Raw genomic sequence first — 19,855 nt, 5'->3', positions numbered from 1 at the left:
TAGTGTTCTGTTTTATTCACTTGTCGCTGTACTTCTGCTGATGCTGATGTGTCATTTGATGCCTCTCTAAAGCAGCGTATTATCATGAATCAGACAGATGCTGGGAAAATATTTCCTAAACCTCTGGATGTTTTTTATCAGAGGTACACCTGCAATACTTTTTGTCTCTTGCATTTTGCACTATTAGTAATTTTATAATTGTGAATTTGTAATTGACATCTTGTGTATTCTATTCTTGTCCCTAATTTATGTCATAGCTAAGCTGCTGAGGATTCACAGAATAAGCATTTCATTGTATGGTGTAACACACTGATTTCTGTACATATGGCAATAAACTTTTGAATCATTGAGTCTTTAGTTTTTGTTTTTTTCTCTTTACATTCCTATTAGGAAATGTAGATCAGTGCAGATAAAAGTTTTATTGCATGTAAATTGATAGAAATGTCAAAAATGTTTTTTTTTCTCTTGAAGCATACATCCCACCCGAGCACACTGCTCAGATGAGACGGGGTCCTACTGTTAATGACGAGATGTGGCGCTGTGTTGCAAAGCTTAAAGGGACAACCCCAAAACTTTATTCCTTTATTGCTGAAAGGAAATGGATAAAGTTACGTAGTTTGCACTTGAAAGGGAGTGAAGAGTAAAAAGTTTGGAAAGTGAAACTTACCTCCACTGAGATGGCTGAGGCAGGCACCGCAGTGTACTGGGGAATGTAGGTTCCCTGCATAGGAGCCGCAGCAGCTGCCGCTGTCATGTACTGCGAACAGAGGAAGAACAGCTACTCTGGTCAATCTCTGGTCAGAACAGTTTATAGAATAGTCTACCAGGTTGAGATGGCTGCTCACAGTGCCAGTGGTGCCGAGGGACAGATGGTTCATCTGCTGGGTGAGGGGACCCATCATGTTGGCTGGCTGCATGGATATGGTGTGGTCCATGGCTGGCGTAATCACAGCACCCTGTGGGTGGGCACAAATCAACACACACACAGAGGAAAAAACAACAGAGGTCAGACCTTATGGGAAAGGAAATTACTATCTATTCAGTTCCATGTCTGGATAACCTTCTTTACAAAGTTAATGCCCTTATAATGCAATGCATACACGATCTCATTCACATTCACAAATCTCTCTCTCTCTCTCTCTCTCTCTCTCTCTCTCTCTCTGTCATACAATGGAATGATCTGAATCACTCCAGCTGGGCCCTATTATGGGGGCCAGACATGTGTTGTTCCACTTCAACAAATGAAATAATGTGATCCAAATGCGCGTCATGCATACTTCTGCAGAGATGATGCATTGCTCACTTAGCGCCATGGCTCGCACACACTGTGTTTACGTTTCAACCACGCTGTTTCATGAGTGTTAACACATGTGAGGTAAAAGAAGGCTGCAAGCTCCTGCCATTCGTAACCGCTCACCTAAGATCTTAAGAGCGTTCTGTTGCGTGAGTGAACATCATGTGTAGCAACGCAACGTACACTCATGTCTTGATTACGATTAATAAGTCTAAAGGGATTCTCGGTCAGGTAGTTTGTCAAGAAATAGTTCTTTCCTGAAGTTTAGCCAGGTTCAGATCGTGTCTGGAGTAACTACAGTGCTGAGTAAAGCGTGTGTTTTAGGCGTTTTTGAGTGGGTCTGCTCTATATCTGATCAAATAGTTTCATCCTGTGAGCGACCCAGATTCTCCTCCAGGAGTTATTAGGAGTGCTTCAATTTGTGTAACTGGACCAGAGTTGGGATATGTTATTTAGCACTGAATAATTTGTATACATAAAACTAAATAAAATCAATATGGAGATGGAGTACAACTGCAATCTTCTGCAAACTCTAAACTCTCACTGAATCAGAAGTGAACTGTTTTGGCACAGTCTGCTGGAAAAAACGGAAAGTAATTAAGAAAAGTTTTGTACAGGATAATATAATGCTTCCCATATTTGCAACCGGACTGGCTGACAGAGATGACAGGACTGAACCCTCACCACATCACGGAATGGAAAAGAGTGTAAGCAGCATCTCTGCCATTAGAGTTCATCTTTATTCATGCAGAAACATAAAAGAGACTCTTGTTTCATCAGTCCCTTGCTCATATGTTGCCTCAGGGCAAAATGAGGTCATATACTACCTTTACAATCTGCTATCACCATTTACTGTAAAGCAGGATTGGCCCCCAGTTGACCCCAGGCAACATTTATACAAAAGTCTATGCTACTTTACATTTATTTTAAATCAGCAGATGTTTGGTCAGGAGGCTTGTCACTTACATGCCATATGATAGTGTCTGTTGCTGCTACCTGTGATTAGTTTATTCTGACATTTTGTAATCAAGGACTTGCTTCTTATTACACAGGAAGATTGCTTAGATAAAATAACAGTGTAAGGCAGAAATCCATTCAACTAGAAAAAGTTCTGAATAATGACATCGTATCAGGTGATAATATCTGGAATTTAGTGAAACTGATCTACTGTTTTTTATTTAAGATTAGAGTGTACTTTATTAATCCCCAAGGAAGATTTGGTAATAAATTGGGAAGTATTGTATTTGGTAATAGTGTAGAACAAATGTCAGATTATTAAGCCTATTTATTAAATTGAAATATTCCTATTTTAATGGCAAATAACTTTGCTTCTTTCTAGAAATGAATTCTTGAAGAATAATAGCAAAATAACTTGTCAATAGAACAAGAATTAGTAAATGGTCAAATATACCTAAAATAGGGTTTGTAATCTTATATTTGGTTTATTGTTATCTTATAATAAAGAATAATAGATAATTTTGACTATATTCAAGATATTTTAACTTGTTAAGATGTTGTTTTATAGTGCATTTAGACAGCCATATATATATATATATACACTACCAGTCAAAAGTTTGGACACATCTTCTAATTCCATGGTCTTTCCTGATGTTTATTTCTTTCTACATTGTAAAACAATGCTGAAGGCGGCCGAAATACACAATAATGTCGTTTGAACAGTTGATATTGAGGTATGTCTGCTACTGATGCTCTGTAAAGCCTTCATAACAGCTCTAATCTGAGGTGCAGTTAATTGGTGATTTCTGAGGCTGGTAACTCTAAATGAACTTCTCCTCTGCAGCAGAGGTAAATTTTGGTCTTGCTTTACTGGGATGGTCTTCATGTGAGCCAGTTTCATCATGGTGCTTGATGGGTTTTGCAAATGCACTTGACAATATTGTTCTTACAAGAACTATTCCAGAACACCTGACCTTCGTGTCTTAAAATAACAACTGACTGTTTTTTGTTTTTATGGATTACTTAAGTCCATGTGTGTTATTTCATAGTTTTGAAATCTCCAGTAATGTTCTAGAATGTAGAAAATAAATCCCTAAACAAAAAACATTGAATTAAAAGGTGTGTCCAAACTTTTGACTGGTAGTGTATATATATATATATATATATATATATATATATATATATATATATATATATATATATATATATATATATGAGGATCGGTTCCCTTTTGAGTCTGGTTCCTCTCAAGATTTCTTCCTAATAATGTCTCAGGTAGTTTTTTCTTGCCACCTTCACATCTGGTTTTCAAATGTATATCCTGATTTTTATAAAATTCTGTAAAAGCTGCTTTGTGACAATGTCCAATGTTACAAATAAATAAATTGAAATGAATGGTAACATGTACAGTATATTACAATGCCATTCTGCCTGATTAAAGAGCTATAAGGCAATATTTTAGACAAATTCATGCAGCTGACAGTGAACAGGGAGCGCTTGGCAGAATCTTGTTTTTGCAATGCAATTAGCTCCTATAAACTTTCATGTAGCATTTAGCAGTTACTTATTTTTGGCTTGAGTGTTGCTTTGAGAGTCATTTCACGCACATGAAAATACACACACTTTCTCTGTCTCTCTCTCACAGACACACATGCAGACTCAAAGAGCACTCAGATGCTGTCTCTGTGTGAGTGCAGCTCAGCGGTGCTTGTACTGTCAGTAAGTCTGTTTAAAGAATAAACCGTACAGACACTCGGCGTCAGAGGAGCTCTGTCTTTATCCTATCCGTCAGAGCTAAACTGCTGGAGTTGTTCCTCTCATCTCTGCTACGCCCAGGGCCTCCAGCTACGAGCTCCCCCACCTCCAACACTCCCATAATGAGAGGAGGAAAAAGAGATTGCCGCTGAATAATTCTCCACTCTCATTTACAGTCGTATCAGTGAGAGACACAGACAGATGATTAAGCTCTGCATGTGTTGTGCCTGTGTGTGTGTGTGTGTGTCTGTGTGTGTGTGTGAATTAATACATTTCCCCATAGGGCATGTATGCAGACAGCAAGAGAGCATTTCTGCAGAACAGAGAGACTGTCTAGCTCCTTTGCCGTTTTGCTTTTTTCAACAGCTGAAATGTTCCTTTACAAACACAAGCATAATGACCTGCAACTGACTCCTTGATGTCAAAAAATATTTATCGTCTCGACTTTGAGCCCTTGATATATAAACTAGGATGAGATTTGTCTCTTGTGACATCACAGGAAGGGAAGCTCATGCCAAGAGGAAAAGGAAGTGGCCTCGTTTGTCCCTCAGAGGCAGCAGTGGCCGAAGAAAACAAACTTCCAGAGAGGATGTTCCATATCAATGTGTGATTGCGCCACACAACATGATATAGAGTCATTTACTTTGGAACTGTCTGCATTTCCAGCCAGGAAATATTCCTCATCATCTTCATGGCTTTATCCCAATCAGGCTTGTAATGGAGCTGGAGCCTAACCTGGAATTACGGTTTAATAATATATAATAAGGAATATTACGTGTTATTATCAAATGAAATGTCTTTTATATTGAAAATGACATTTTTTTTTTTTTAGAATAAATCTCTGGAACACAGACACACACACACATACTCATTACAGTAACTGCTAAAGCATACCACCTTTTCAAACCCTGCAAACACAGCGTGTTCTGGAGAATGGAGCTGCGATGGAACAGAGATAAAAGCACTAAATCTTTATTCAAACATTTACTCCTTTGTCTCAACAAATGGCTGTGACTGGCACTGATTTAGGGAAGGGTCTCATTTCCTTTCTTTTCCATTCAGTGGCCGTTCTGCTCTAAGCGGCTTTGCAATAATGCACTGTGTTGGTGATTTGTTAATGTTCATTTCCTGAGAGGGATTTGGGACTATTCACATAGGCATTCGGCCACTGGACAAGATGAAGAGAGAGGTGTTTACTTTAAGTATTACTGCAAGGGCTACTTTCTGTGTGTATATGATAGAGTGTGTGTTGCATATACACTATGCTGGAGTACACACACAAAAATATGTAGTATGCCACCTTCACTTGAAACTGATGCATCACACAAAAAATGCAAATCATATACAGTATACACACACACGTGTGTGAGCAGTGTCCAGAGACAGCCTCCATTGTGTGCCGATTTGCTTCAATCCTCATCTCCAGTCGCTATGGTCACGTGTCTCCACGGTAACAAGGTGCCAAATACAGAGCTACACTCTTGTTACATTACCTTCTTTCCCTCCAATGATTTTAATTGTTTGCATTCTGTCCATAAGGGAACAGAAAAAAAAGGTTTCCTTCTGTCTTGTACTCTTCTCAGGAGTTTGCTGTGCTGACTCTAACATCCTCTCACCAGAAGTTTCTCTTTTTCTTCTTCTTCTTTTTCTTCTTTCCTTGGTGGCTAAGGTTTCATTTGATGAGCTGCCAGAGAATCGGCCAAGAAGACTGCGCTATAAAACATGTTTACACATTATCACCCTCAGGACAACACCCAAATCTGACACGTCTCCAGAAATATCATTATCCAGTTAGAGTAATAGAGACAGACATTCAGCCATTGGCCTCTCAGTTTGTCTCTATTTCAGACCGTATAACTCAGAATGTTCAGTTGTGAATTTCGAGTGCGTTTTTCACTGACAGCTATGTGTAGACCTTGGCATGGCCTGTGGTTTCTGTGTGGGGGAAAAAATGAAAATGTAACTCCGTCTACAATTATTAAAAACAAAACAACAACAAAAACAACAACAAAACTGACAATTACATAAAAAAAAAATCAAAACTGAAAAGCAACTAGGAAATATCAAGAGGAACATAGTATAAAAAAACAAGAACAAAAAACAAAAATGAAACAAAGAATCAGCTCTGACTTTATGAGAATAACAATCAAAAAAAAAAAAAACTCTACACACACCATATTTCACCATTAATATACTGATATAAACGATTTATCCATTTTTGTTACTAGGCATAAGAAATGATGTGTGATAACAAGTAACAAAAATCTTTAAGTACGTAACGTGTGAAAGGGTCATGGTTAGAAATGCATGTCAGCAAGTGGTCAGAAATATGGCAAAGCAGAATAAGGATACTTCAAACATATGATGAAAAACCACAAAATACAGAGAACCTGGTGGTAAATAATACACAATAAAATAAACAATAATATACAGAAATCCTTTTATAATCTTAAAAGTAATCTTAAGTGTATCCTTGATTGACATTTAGAATTTTTTAAGCCAATATATCCAGGACTCCTGATATATAGTCCTCTGACACTCATTTCGCTGTCTAGTCTAACATTTTTGCCAACTTACATGTCAAAACATGTCGCCTGCAGTCCATGCTGCACAATGTGTTTGGTTCACTTCCTGTGATTCAGAGGAATCAGAGCTGTCAGTAGTGTCTATTTGTCTGTATACTGAAACCATCTCTCTCAGGTGCTGTTAGACTGGTTGTGTGTGATTGCTGTGTTCACACCTGGTCAAAATCACATTACACCACGACGGGAAATGTGCCAGGGTTCAAATTAAACTGACTAAATACAGCTCTATTAATGTGAAAGTGGCCTCTGTTGCTCTACCTCTTCTCTCTTTTCTTGATCCCTCATTCCCTCCCTGACTTCCTTTCTTCCTTTCCTAATGCCTCATGTTTGATTCGTTTTGCAGGTTATGGAACCTGAATGCCCAAGGCAGCTGAGTGAACACTTTTAAGGCATCGCTAATATCCTCTAAAACTCCAAGGGATCACTAGTGGTTCCGGACTCTCATGAAAAAAAAATACCCAGGAGCATAAGAGGTTAAGACAAACAAAATCCTCAACCCAGACCAGTTAGATAGAAGGATTGGGGCCTTAGATTAGCGTGCACTAGAGTGCAGGTACAAGGCAGACAGTGGGCCAAGTTCCAAACATGTGCTTGGAGTTACCTTCCTTTTTTTTATTGCGTGTGTACGGGGAATTTTCCAAGCCTGGAGTGGCAGGTGCCCTTCCTGCGTCCTTATTGTCTATGCAATGCAACAACAAGATAAAAAGAAAGATGGTAAAAAAGGGTAAAAAAAATAAATAAAATAAAACAAAGGGGGGCTGGGAAAGGATGTGGAGTACAATTCCAAACTCCCGATCTTGCAAAGGCAGATGATAAAATGTGAAATGGGACCTGCTCTCTCTCTCTCTCTCTCTCTCTCTCTCTCTCTCACACACACACACACACACACACACACACACACACACACAGCCACCAGGGGGCAGGACTAGGATTGAGCTTAAGATTCCTAATGGTACCTTTAACAAGTAAACCACTTTAACCTGTTCACATGATTTTTTTTTATCCCACACACACACACACACACACACACAGAAGCAAATAGTTTGGACTTACAGTAGGTTGCATAACATACTGCTGGTGAGGCATCCAGGACGTACTCTGCACCTGTTGGGAGAAGAGCATTTCCTCATTTTCCCTTCTCTTCCTCCCCCACCTCAGAAACCCCCAGACCAGCGACGGCAGCAGCCAGAAATACAGCGTGATAATTACAGTGGGATCGGAATGCCACAAGGAGCAATATTGTCTCCTAATTACAGCAGCGCAGCAGCAGTTTCATCATCATAGCTCCGTCTGGCCCAAAATCTCAACTTTCATCTCCCCTGCCTCGCTGCTCTGCTCATAAAGCCCTGCCTAAATATTCCTTATTATTGCATTTGTGCCTCAACGAATGCAGCTATTGTTTTGCAGAATGGGAGAGTTAGTGAACAGCAGAAATCTCTGTATCTACACGGGGAATGCGGTGTCAAATGTGTTTGAAACATGTGCTGAAATGCGTTAAAATGTGCATTGCTCATTGCTCACCCTTAGAGACAGATCCAGAAAGGATGCTCTGTGGCTTGGTGCGCTAGTGTGATCGTCTAGCACAAGCTTCTCTAAAGGTGTGTAAGCGCACACCTCGTCTCTCAGCTTGCTGCTGAAAGATTCATGTCCTCTGTCCTTCTCTCTCTCTCTCTCTCTCTCCCCCTCTTGTCTCTCTCTCTCTCTCTTGTCTCTCTTTCTCTCCTCTATTTAAATCTGCAAGACATACAGTTACCTCTTTTCCTGTACTTTCAAAGTTAGAGGTGCTTTTGCATTGATCTGCTGTCAACCTGAATTGGAGTCATCTCTGTATTTGCTGCAGTGTGTGATTCAATATTAATTAATGTAGGCTGGGTGGGGTGTTTGCATGTAATACCACTATACTCAATTAGGAGCTATTCTTCCCCTGTGTGTAACACTACAGCAAATGTGTTCTTTTTGCTAAAGCAGGCGGGTCTTTAGAGGCCACCCTGAGTGTGTATGTGTGTGTATGTGTGTGTGTGTGTGTGTGTGAGCAGGGGGCATGTTGTCGTGAGGACAGGAAGAGGTCCGGGATCTAAAAAGCTTTGCTTCTTTCCCAGCTCTGCTCTGTGCGTTGTTTAGTTTAGCTTAAGCCAAATCAATTAGGAACGTTCATTGCTCACAGTCAGTGTTTGCTCTCTTTCTTTCTCTGCTTATTTTCTTTCGATCTGTCCCTCTCTCCTTGCTGGTCAAGGCTGAATCAGAGTTCATAACTCAGCAAATAAAAGGAGGAATTGCGTATTGAGCCTCTGAATAATTGTGCACTTCATATTAGAATACATGTAGTTTATAGCATCTATACAGTTTACACAAAGCGTGCAGCGAGCGCATCAAGCCGCACTTCAGTTAACAGCCATGCACATTGCATTTTCAGCTTCAGTGCTTTTTTTAGGCTCCAGTGTGAATGATGAAAATAAATAGATCAGTGCAATAGATGTGCAAAATAATAAATCCGTGTATTGTTATTACACTATTTAAGGATGCACAAATTCCTTTTTAAAAATGCTCTCATGTGGCTGACATGGTGGCAGACGTACAAGGCTGAGATGAAATTATCGATTCTGGAACTGAGACAGAAGCTATTGTCCATCAACAGATCGCTTCTTATAGATCAGTGACCGGTTTTCCTTGGATGGAGAAAGCTATGTGCCTAGGAGGTTTCTCCAGGCTGATAATGACCTAGGAGTTGAACCAGCGTGTTCAGCTCGGGTTCCACAGTAGCACTGATAATGAGTCTGGAATGGCCTTTGTCAGCTGGTATGTGCAGGTTCAAAACTAGCATTGACAGCCACCCACAAAAGTGTCTGGTGTTGAATTGGCTAGTGACGTAGAACCCGTGGCATGGAATACGCTTTTTCCGCACAACGCTAGTCACGAAGGAATGCCACAGTGCTGGGATTTTAATTATATTTTATTAAACATAAAAGAACCACAAAAATATCTGCAGGAGTGGGCAGGATTCGCCAGAAATGCATCAGGGAATGGACCGATTAAAATACAGTCCTGTGCACACCTCTATACTTAAGCATAAAAGTAAAATTAAAGTGATAATCGTACATTAACGCAACAAAAAATAATTACACAATGTGCAGCTGAGTGTAGAAAGTAGATTTATATAGTGTGAAATATTTACAGCCTATTTACAAACTTTCTTTCTGTAACTTCTGCCTGCATTTCTTTACCGTCTGCCTCGCTGTTTTCTTTCCACCGTGCTGACTAGTCGACAGTTCCCCAAAGCAGTGACTAGTCCACACACACACACACACACACACACACACACATGTATGCATATATAATAAATCTAAAGCATATGACTATACCTGATATGTGGAAACCGGAGAGGCAGCGATGAATGGTGTGATTGATGTCTGGGCGATCATGCGGTTGGTGGAGATACTGTATGGAGAAGAGTAGAACCTGTGCACACACAGCCAGACATCAGTCATGCATAATGACAGAAGCTCACGCAGCACAAAATTACTTAAAAGCTTTTACATGTATGTATGGAGAAAGCACAAGGTCTCATTTTACTTCACAGCTTTGAAGGTAGAGTGTATGCATGTGCACTTTACAGTGTGTGTGTGGCTGATCCAGTGATTCCCTATAGCTGTCTGTTGGTAGAGCGATGGGCCATGACTTTATTTAGCATTGTGTACCCAGAGCGGACATGTTTCATTTGGTAGGCTTGTTGCTATGCTATATTGATTGGTGTGCCTGGCAGCTGAGTAATGGAGCGTTGGGAGTGAAATGTTGTCTGCTCTTAGCTCCTGCTCCTTACACCCAGCACATGACAACCTGAGTGAACACATCTAGTGTGTCACATGTTACCCCTAATGAAGGCATATGGCCAATTACTACAACAGAAAGATAAAGGGAGGTATAGGATACCCGTCCTGGTTTCTGTAGTCGTATTAGGTTTTCTCACGTGATTCTGGTTTAAGACCACGGCAGCTCGGCTCTTATTTATGTTAGCCATTAGTGGCTATGGCCTCCTGTCAGTAAGATGATATGGCCCATTAAACAATTGGAAAGGTCTAATTGAGAACAGAACAGTACTAATACTGCAAAATCGGCTCAGGTCTGGCTCCGAGAGGTTGTTGTGATTAGCTATGTAGAACCTGGATATATCAGAAAAGCACAAATAAAAGATGGTTGTCAATGCTGCCCCAGAGAAACAGAAAGCATAATGGCTGTCTTTTGACAACTTGAAACATAATGTGAAAAACATATTGTATATTGTACCTCCTGTACTGTACTGAATCTTAGAGAAAAACTGACTATTCAGAGCAAAAAATGGTGTCTGTTGAACTGTAATTTGACTACAAAATGAGCGCATTGATATTACTGATTGATTTCCCCCCCTCTTGTTTGCCCTTGTATGACGAATAAAAATCAGAAGACAATTATAGGTGAGCGATATCAGTAAATCAAAAAGAATATTACCCTGAACTAACCCCAGTTTTGATTTCAGGTTTAAAACCACATTCAGACACCATCTATGACATTTCCTCCTCCTCTTCTTGCTCCTTGCTAACCTCCCATGTTTTATCTCTGTGTGTGTATACGTGCATGTGTGAGACGGTAAATGCTGTGTCAGTCTGCAGAGGAAAAAGGGGTTGGATCTACTCTCTAGAGGGCAGGATCATGGGCATCGGGGCCGGAAGAGCTGGCAGAAAGACAAAGCTTATATTTCCCTTACACAAGCAGTCACATCCAGCCCTGCAGCCCGTACCTGACGAAACACTTACACCCTGCAGTGCAACAGCGGCACAAACGCAGATGGGGCAGGACAGCTTCTCCGTGTGTGTGCTTGCGTGTGCGTGATTGGGAGTGGGTTACACTTGAGAATTAGTCATCATGCCTCAGACTTTTGCACCCCTTCGATAATACTGTCATGGAAGCTGAGGAGGAAACTAATAAACCAAGTGTGTCGGGGAGGAAAGCATAAAAACTAAAAATAGACTTACCCATTCTGCATTGCGGCAGGGTCGTAGGGTAACGCCATGCCACTCTGAAATGCAAAAGAACCCGGAAAAAACAGTAAAAGAGAGTTCATGTCCATACAAAAGGGAGACTAACACTGAAGTGAGACAGAAGCTGTAAATTGTACTGAGTCATGTCGGCATAGGAGCTGAGCTGTCTGGACGAATGCTCTTTATGTCTTTAAGAGCTTGGGCCAGGCCTTGTAACGGTGAATCTATTACCTTGCCGAGTCAGCCAGAGAGAGCCAGCCTTGCTCTGCTTTGATATGGCACAAAGTTATTTGGTATTTACAAGCCTGCAAGAGACATTGCTCATGTTGACATTGCTCATGCCAGCTAAGTGAATGACAGCAGAGGGCGGCGCTCTCGCCCTGTATTGGAGAGGACACGGATAAATAGGTCTCATATACTGCAACGTGCAGGGTGCCAGGTTCTCAGCAGGGGAGAAAACACAGGGAGTAGTGGGAGATTTGCTGGAACAACCCATGTGTGTAGTACACTGTAAGTCCTCTTTGCTCTCCGAGGACCCCTGGGGTGTTAGAGGGTAGAGCTCCTGTACAAACACAGACACCTGTGTCTGAGTTCGTCTAGGCAAACTTCTGCTCGATGCCAGGTTTGGGTAATGGAGCTCACAGCGGTTGTGGGCTAGATTGGCATCTGGCATGTTTCCCTGAGCCATCATGCCAGTGGCTGGGCTGCCCAGAAAATGCCAGCGCATCTCCGCTCTGCTGCCGTGTCGCCTCTCTTTGCAGTTCAGAAAAGAGCTGAGGAAAGATTAAAAGACTGAGAGGGAGGTAGGGAGCTTAAACAGGGCCAGATGTGCCTGTCAGTCAAAGCAGTGCCCCCTCCTCTGCTCTCCTCTCATCCCTCTCTCTTCACCTCGACTCTCCTCTCCTCTACCCCCAAGCAGAATCAGAGGGCATGCTTAGCAGCGGGTGCCTCTCATCTCACTGATTCTACTGCTGCTCTCCACACAGGCTCTTTTGTCTCGCAGCTCTTCTTGCCTTGTCAAACCCATGCCTTTTGGTGTTTGGTGTACAGGGGTTAACCCTCATCCTCTTTTCACTACTTATCCAAGAACATCCCACTGACTTAGACCATGTAGGCATGCCGTTGTACAGTCTCTTTTTTAAAATATTCAATATATCTTATCTTAGCAATGGGTATGAAAATGAAATCTCTTAAATGCTTATAGATCTTTCCATAGCATGTCTGTACACAAAGTTTACCCTAGGAGTTATTAGTCACATATTTCATTCATCCATTTTCTGTACTGCTTATCATACACAGGGTCACGGGTAACCTGGTTCCTATACCAAGGGACTCAAATCAAACAGGGCAAATGGATACCCTGGACAGGGTGGCAACCTTACGCAGAGGACAACCGCACACACTCTCATACACCCATTCACACACTGTGGACAATTTAGAGATTCCAATCAGTTTACAACACGTGTCTAGACTGGGGGGCTTTTTTGTAAATAAAACATGGTCTCATATTTGTAAAACAGTTTTCAGGACTCACTTAAATTTCATATGGACTGTACATTTAATTATTTGACATATCCCATTTACACAGTGAAATATGTTAGGTGCTTTGCTTTAATCATGGCTGTTAGGGTTAGGGTTTAGCTTAGGTCTTGGGTTTTCACTCCTGCTTTTTCTTAAGCCTTAATTGATATGAGATACCACTGCTTGTTAAATTTTGACCAATTTCTGAATAAAAGTTTTATTTCATTGTTATTCTCAGGACTCATGGAGCTGAAAGATAATTTAAATCATTAATATTTTAATGGGAATTTGCACAGAGAAACTGAGACAGACAGGCTTCATGATTATAAATAAAATGGTAAAAGTGATCATGTTGACCAGAACAGAACATATGGATTAAAGGTGACACGTGGTATAGTGAAAATGATGAGGATGGTGAAACTCACCTCTCCTTCCCGAGGCCACGGTCTGCCATTCTGGGGATACTTGCTCTGGCTCTGTCGCTTCTTCTGACCCCCATCTGCAAATTTACACAGCAGTGGCTCTGTGGGGGCTGCAGAAAGAAAGAGAGAAAGAGAGAGAGAAAGATGGAAAGAGAGAAAGAGAAGTGGGAAAAAAACATCAGTCAGCTGGTGTGTAGAGTGAGATCGAGTGAGCAGGGTTGCTAAAGGTCATCATCAGTAGGCTGATGGAGAGGTGATGACCTCAGCAGTGATGACCGTCAGGGGTTTGAACAAAAAGGAAATGTTACACCTCGGGTATCTACACAACCCCAAAGAGCCCGCAGTGCAGGGATGGAAAAGCAAACCCCTTTTTGAAGTTTGATTCCCATCGTGTTTCTTTTCTCTCTTCCCGTATTCATTGCAGCCCTGCTGCCCCCCCCACCCCCTTCTCTCTGCTGAGATGCTCAGACTCCACTCTTGGCATGTGTTCCCTCCGAACCTCCAACATCAAAACAAGCTTGCTGGCACACCTTCAAAGACCATAGCTTGATAGTGTTGAAAAAATAAGCACCGTAATCACGATTGTAAATAACTTAAACATTATAATAGTCCCATGTTCTGACGGCCAACAGTGATATCTTCAAAATGAAAATCTTGTTTGATTTCTATGCGTGTGTGCAAGTGCATATCTAGAGGGCAAGACCTTTTAAGTCAAGTATGACCAGTTCACATCTCTAAATTTGACAAGCGTTCAACACAATTGTATTCCAGAAAAGGTCAACTCTAAGCTCAAGCACACATTTATTTTCTTTGTCTCTGTTCCTGTGTCCTCATTTTACACACATTTAACCAACAGTGTAGGCTGTAAAAGACACTAATATGTGTTCCTGGAACACTTTAAGTGCTTCAGTGCTCATTTCTTTTTCAGAACAAAGTCCTATGAGCCTTTGTTGAACTGATTTTGTTTCCCTTAGCAACCAGAAAAACTCATTTCGAGCAAGCAAAACTTTCAGTAAGATATGATCTGGCAAAGAGTGCTGATAGATGCAGGAGAGCCTTTATGTGGTCTTTGTGCAGTCAACTCCAGTGACTAATCCAGCCTTGAGGCTAAACGACGTTACACTCACCTCTGCAAGTACCTCAGCCTGGCAGAGAAAACATTCACCATATACAATGCCTCAGAAAGAAACTGAAACAATTCAGAGCTAGATAGTTAAAAAACAAAACAAAACAAAAATAATAATATAGCTCTCTGTTGGGACGCTCACCCTATATTATTTTTGATGCTATACAAATATGCAATAAAGTAGTGTGCCTAAACACGGAATAAGTGACAGTAACACAGAACAGAGAAACACCTTGAGGTTCTACGCATAACATTAAAAATGTTTCATACATTTTTCATGAGACTTTTCAAAATTGGTTTACTAAGAAGGAGATGTAATAAAGGTGACAAGATTATCTGTATATGTTACTTATGTAGTTTTAAAGGACAAGAGGGAATAGCACAAAAAGGAGAAGAGAATTTTTTAAGGATTTTTATGTTGATTTTTTAGAGAAGAGAAGAGAAGAGAAGAGAAGAGAAGAGAAGAGAAGAGAAGAGAAGATTTTTGAAAAGATTATTTTTGAGAAGAGAAGACAAGAGAAGAGAACAGAAGAGAAGAGAAGAGAATTTTTGAGAAGAGAAGAGAAGAGAAGAGAGGAGAAGAAAAGAGAAGAAAAGAGAAGAGAAGATGATTTTTGAGAAAAGAACAGAAGAGAATAGAAAAGAAGAGAAGTGAAGAGAAGAGGAATTTTGAGATTATTTTTGAGAAGAGAAGAGAAGACATGAGAAGAGAAGAAAAGAGAAGAGGATTTTTGAGAAAACGAGGATTTTTGAGAAGAGAAGAGAAGGGGATTTTTGAGATTATTTTTGAGAAGAGAACAGAAGACAAGAGAAGACAAGAGAAGTGAAAAGAAGAGAAGAGAAGAGAAGAGAAGAGAAGAGAAGAGAAGAGGATTTTTGAGAAGATGATTTTTGAGTTGGGAAGAGAAGAAAAGAGAACAGATGAAAAGAGAAGAGAAGAGAAGAGAAGAGAAGAGAAGAGAAGAGAAGAGAAGAGAAGAGAAGAGAAGAGAAGAGGATTTTTGAGATTATTTTTGAGAAGAGAACAGAAGACAAGAGAAGACAAGAGAAGTGAAAAGAGGATTTTTGAGAAGAGGGTTTTTGAGTTGGGAAGAGAAGAAAAGAGAATAGATGAAAAGAGAAGAGAAGATAAGAGAAGAGAAGAGAAGAGAAGAGAAGAGAAGAGAAGAGAAGAGAAGAGAAGAGAAGAGAAGAGAAGAGAATTGAGGACGTGGGTGAATTTGGTCAGGGCTGTCAGATAAGACTCTTCTAATCACATACTACTGTGTGTGTGTGATGAGAGCGAGACAACCTCTCTCATTCACCTGCCTGGAGTGCGTAGGTCTACACCTGCAGCTCTGTCATCACATTCATATTACCCAGACACACATTCACACACGGACTCGCACGGCCCTGTGCTGATAAGACCTGCGCACAAGCACTTCTGTTGTTGGAAGCGAGACAGCCAGAGAGGCAGAGCAGATCACAGCATTTACAGCATGCACAAAATGTTAGCATAAGCAACTCTCCCCCTCTCTCTCCTAGCCAAGTGCAAACAATGGGATAATGAGAGAGAGAGAGAGAGAGAGAGAGAGAAAGAGAGAGAGAGAAAGAGAGAGAGAGAAAGAGAGAGAAAGAGAGAGAGAGAGAGAGAGAGATTCAGCTGATGGAGTGAAAAGTCAAAGATTTGCTTTAAGGTCCTTTCCCAGCACTGTGGGAAAAGGGCTAACTCTGAAATAACAACCAACAGTGTCATAAAGTCGAGAGGCCAAATAACTCAGGGGGTTTCGCTGTGTTTTCAGAGCCCAGAGAAATAACCGAGGCTATTTTACGAGCACTCTCTGCCTGGCTTTCCCCACATTTATTTTGTTAGTCAAGATGCCCTGAACCTTAACTGCTGATTCTCAGTCATGCGTTTTAAATCTGCACTTTTGATCTTTGATATTGGACTCACTAACAGACTCTGGATATCACCCAGGGAAATTTTACACACACACACACACACACACACACACACACACAGAGGGATCCTGGCAAGTCAGAATGTACCCAGTTGGTGTGTGAGGAGGTGTAATGATGGCGGGGAGGACGGCTGTGTTTCACTGGCATAGTCTTACTTTAATAAATCTGAGTGTTTTTCCAGTCTGGCTCCACTATCAGACTTAATGAACTGAGCCATGACACAATCCCTGCCACCTAGAACATAAAAGCACTGACATACACATGCACTTCACACTCTTCGATCCATCAAATAAACCTCCCCAAAGTATTTTGTAGCAATAAGCAAATAATATAATATTATGGTGGAATTCAAACATAGTGGCGTTTTTATTTTGGAAAACTATATTGTAAAGCTATTAGTCACCTCAGTCCTGACTGGCTAAATCAAACTCACCATCTGTTCCTTATTGATCGATCACTTTGATGAAAACATCCACAGTTGCACATTCACAGCATAAATTTTTTAACATTGATTCAACTTCAGTAAGCACTTTATCCTGGTCAGGGACTCTGAACCTGTCGCGGGAACACTGGACATGGTGAGGGACACACCCTAAATGGTACGCTAGTCCTTTAAAGGGCACCATGCACACTCGTTTATACATACAGGCAATTTAGCATCGCTAATCCACATACTGCTATGTTTCTGAGCGGCTGGAAGTGAACCAAGATAAAACCTACATTGAAAACTCCAGACAGAGACAGAGCTCAGAAATGAACCCGGGGACCCTGGAGCTGCGAGACAGCAACTCTACCCACTGCCCAACTGCAGCAGCATGCCTTCACAACAGTTAACTGAAGTCAGTTCACTTCAGTTTTATTTGTATAGAACTTTTAACAGTAGACAGGGTCGCAAAGCAGCTTTACACAAACCTTTAAATAATTCTATATGTCATAAAATATCTACATTCAAGATATAATTCTTTTAGAAATGTGTCAATTTATCCCTAATGATTTTCCCCTATTTTATACACATCTATGGACTTAAATGCATTTCTTTGCTCAAATCCGTCTGATTTATTCGTGCATGCAAATGCTCAACTATAACTGCACATTTTTTAGTGCGTTTGTGAATATCATCTTTCAAGCGAAAGCAAAATCTTTTCCACTCTTTTTGACTCGGCAGATAAGAGTTCAAAAAAAAATTCTAGTTGTAAACCCATTTGTTCCCCACAACTACAGAAACACACAGAGGCATGCATGGTGAATCGGCGTGACCATGCTGAATTGCATTTCCCTAAACAGCTCAAGAGATTTTTTCATGTTGCGAGGGTCGACCTACAGGCGTGAGGACAAAACGCAAAGAAAACTTGATATTCAGGAACTCTGCGGCTTGCCTTCGAGTAGGCTGGTGCACATGTGATGTAGTTTGTGTGGGTATGTGTCTGTTGCTAAGTGTTCTGAAAACATTTACCCAAACTGACAGTGCTAACCAAGCTGTTTATTAACTCGGGGTCAAGGAACAACAGATATTCGAATGGTAAGGGAGAAAGAGGAGTGAGTGAGAGGAGATAGAGAGCAGGTCAAATGAAAAGATGGACATGTGTTTCTAATCGAAAAAGGCCGGCGTCCAGCTTGCCAGCTCCTGCTGCGCTCCCACAGACCTGCAGGTCTCTCTGTGGGCGGCGCACATTCCTCCACGAGAGAAAGAGGGCGAGTCCATCATCATTCATCCATCCTCTCACTCTTTCTCTCCAGTCCAAAAGCAACTGTGGACAGGGCAGGAAAGCGGTGAGGGGATGAGCCTGTTAACCACTAGACCATCCAGATGGGATCTCCCATTGAGATCGAATAAGATTTACCCTTTAAGACTGAAAGTTTTCAGCTTTAATATAAGAAGGGTTATACCAGTTAATACTTTGGAACACCTACTTAACATAAGAACATCATTAGAAAGTTCAGTAAGTTATTAACAGATGCTAAGTACTGAAATGTTATAAAAAAAAATACTGTTTTTGCAGTAATAACGGTTTGGTTACACTATGTTCCCAGTGATGCAAAAATCTAATATAGAAATGATGTTAATGTTCCTACAGCTACTACAAAAATGTTGCAGTAGTGGTTTATGAACTTTTACAAGCATTGCATAATGCTCAAAACATGGACTGGCTTCACATCCAGCATCTACGACTCCCCACTGAGCTCATGCTCCTCGGATAAGCTCCGTCTTTACCCTGACCTCTAATGAAGACGAATGCCTGAACGAATGCGTGAACATTTTTTGAGGCAAAGTTTCCAAGACCTGCAACGTCCAGAAAACGTTCTGCTAACCTTTTCAGCTGGGTTGAGGTTAGCTGCAGTCACGCTGGAACAGGGTGTGCGGCATCACATTCAGAGTGTGGAAAAAAATGCTTGTGTTTACCAACAGGCAGTGTGGTGTTTGTCCTGGCACAGTGTGTTCTGTGTGCTCTCGTTCTCGGCATGTGTGTGCCGAGGTGTGGGTGGGAGGAGTGTGTGACCCTGACGACGCGGGTGTCTCCACACCGCCCACGCTCTAATAGCAGCCGCTGCATGCCTCTGTTCAAGTGCCAATGCTGCAGAAGACTACACAAGCTGGGGGCAGGTGGTGAGCGAGCGAGCGAAAGAAAGAAAGAAAGAAAGAAAGAAAGAAAGAAAGAAAGAAAGAAAGAAAGAAAGAAAGAACGCAGATATCCTCTTATTGGAGTGCAAAGTACCTCTATTGTGGCAGGTACAATATCAGATATATCGAAAAATGATGCAGAACAGGGCCGTCATGAGTGCAGACAAATGCAGGCGCCTGGGAAGTATGTGTCTATATGCAGGCAAATGTGTGGGATTTTTTCAGTTCAGTTACGTGCCTTGGCCTGAATGTATGTTGCAAGCATCTTGAGTTATAAACCACAAAGCTGTTCTGGCAACATCAACTGCTGTTTAATTATTTTTTATTAATACCCTTACAAAACATAAAAAACTCGCCACTCTCACTGCTCAGGAATGCAGAACATATGTGAAACATATGCAAAGATATTGTAAAATACAATGCAACACATTTGCTTTATGAGGAACATAGAGCTCATTTCCACATTTCCCAGCTACAAGAGAATGTTCCTTCAAAAAAATCCAGGAAACAATTATTTATGAGTAAGAATGTTTTTTTGTTTTTTATATATGTAAGCACTAATCCAACCTCAACTCATCTCCAATATAATTCATGTGTCTTGCTGTATTATAATATATCAGTA

At 41.0% G+C, this 19,855-nt stretch overlaps 1 protein-coding gene across 2 annotated transcripts in view; it reads right to left on the bottom strand.

The window, feature by feature from the left end:
- The window catches only part of rbms3 (RNA binding motif, single stranded interacting protein), a 126,710-nt gene that overhangs the window by 5,655 nt on the left and 101,200 nt on the right, over positions 1–19,855 (bottom strand). For both annotated transcript variants that reach the window (XM_058388197.1, XM_058388188.1), the window contains exons 7-12: positions 13,550–13,656; positions 11,598–11,641; positions 9,951–10,047; positions 7,645–7,695; positions 846–956; positions 668–757 (exon numbers count right to left, since the gene is read on the bottom strand). In XM_058388197.1, the coding sequence (XP_058244180.1) occupies positions 668–757; positions 846–956; positions 7,645–7,695; positions 9,951–10,047; positions 11,598–11,641; positions 13,550–13,656 (500 nt within the window). The remainder of the gene's footprint in view (positions 1–667; positions 758–845; positions 957–7,644; positions 7,696–9,950; positions 10,048–11,597; positions 11,642–13,549; positions 13,657–19,855) is intronic.

Source organism: Hemibagrus wyckioides, linkage group LG01 (genome assembly GCF_019097595.1).
Source record: "Hemibagrus wyckioides isolate EC202008001 linkage group LG01, SWU_Hwy_1.0, whole genome shotgun sequence".
Classification (NCBI taxonomy): Eukaryota; Metazoa; Chordata; class Actinopteri; order Siluriformes; family Bagridae; genus Hemibagrus; species Hemibagrus wyckioides.
Note: the sequence above shows the minus strand (reverse complement) of the source record. Positions and strands in the feature narration are given on the sequence as shown.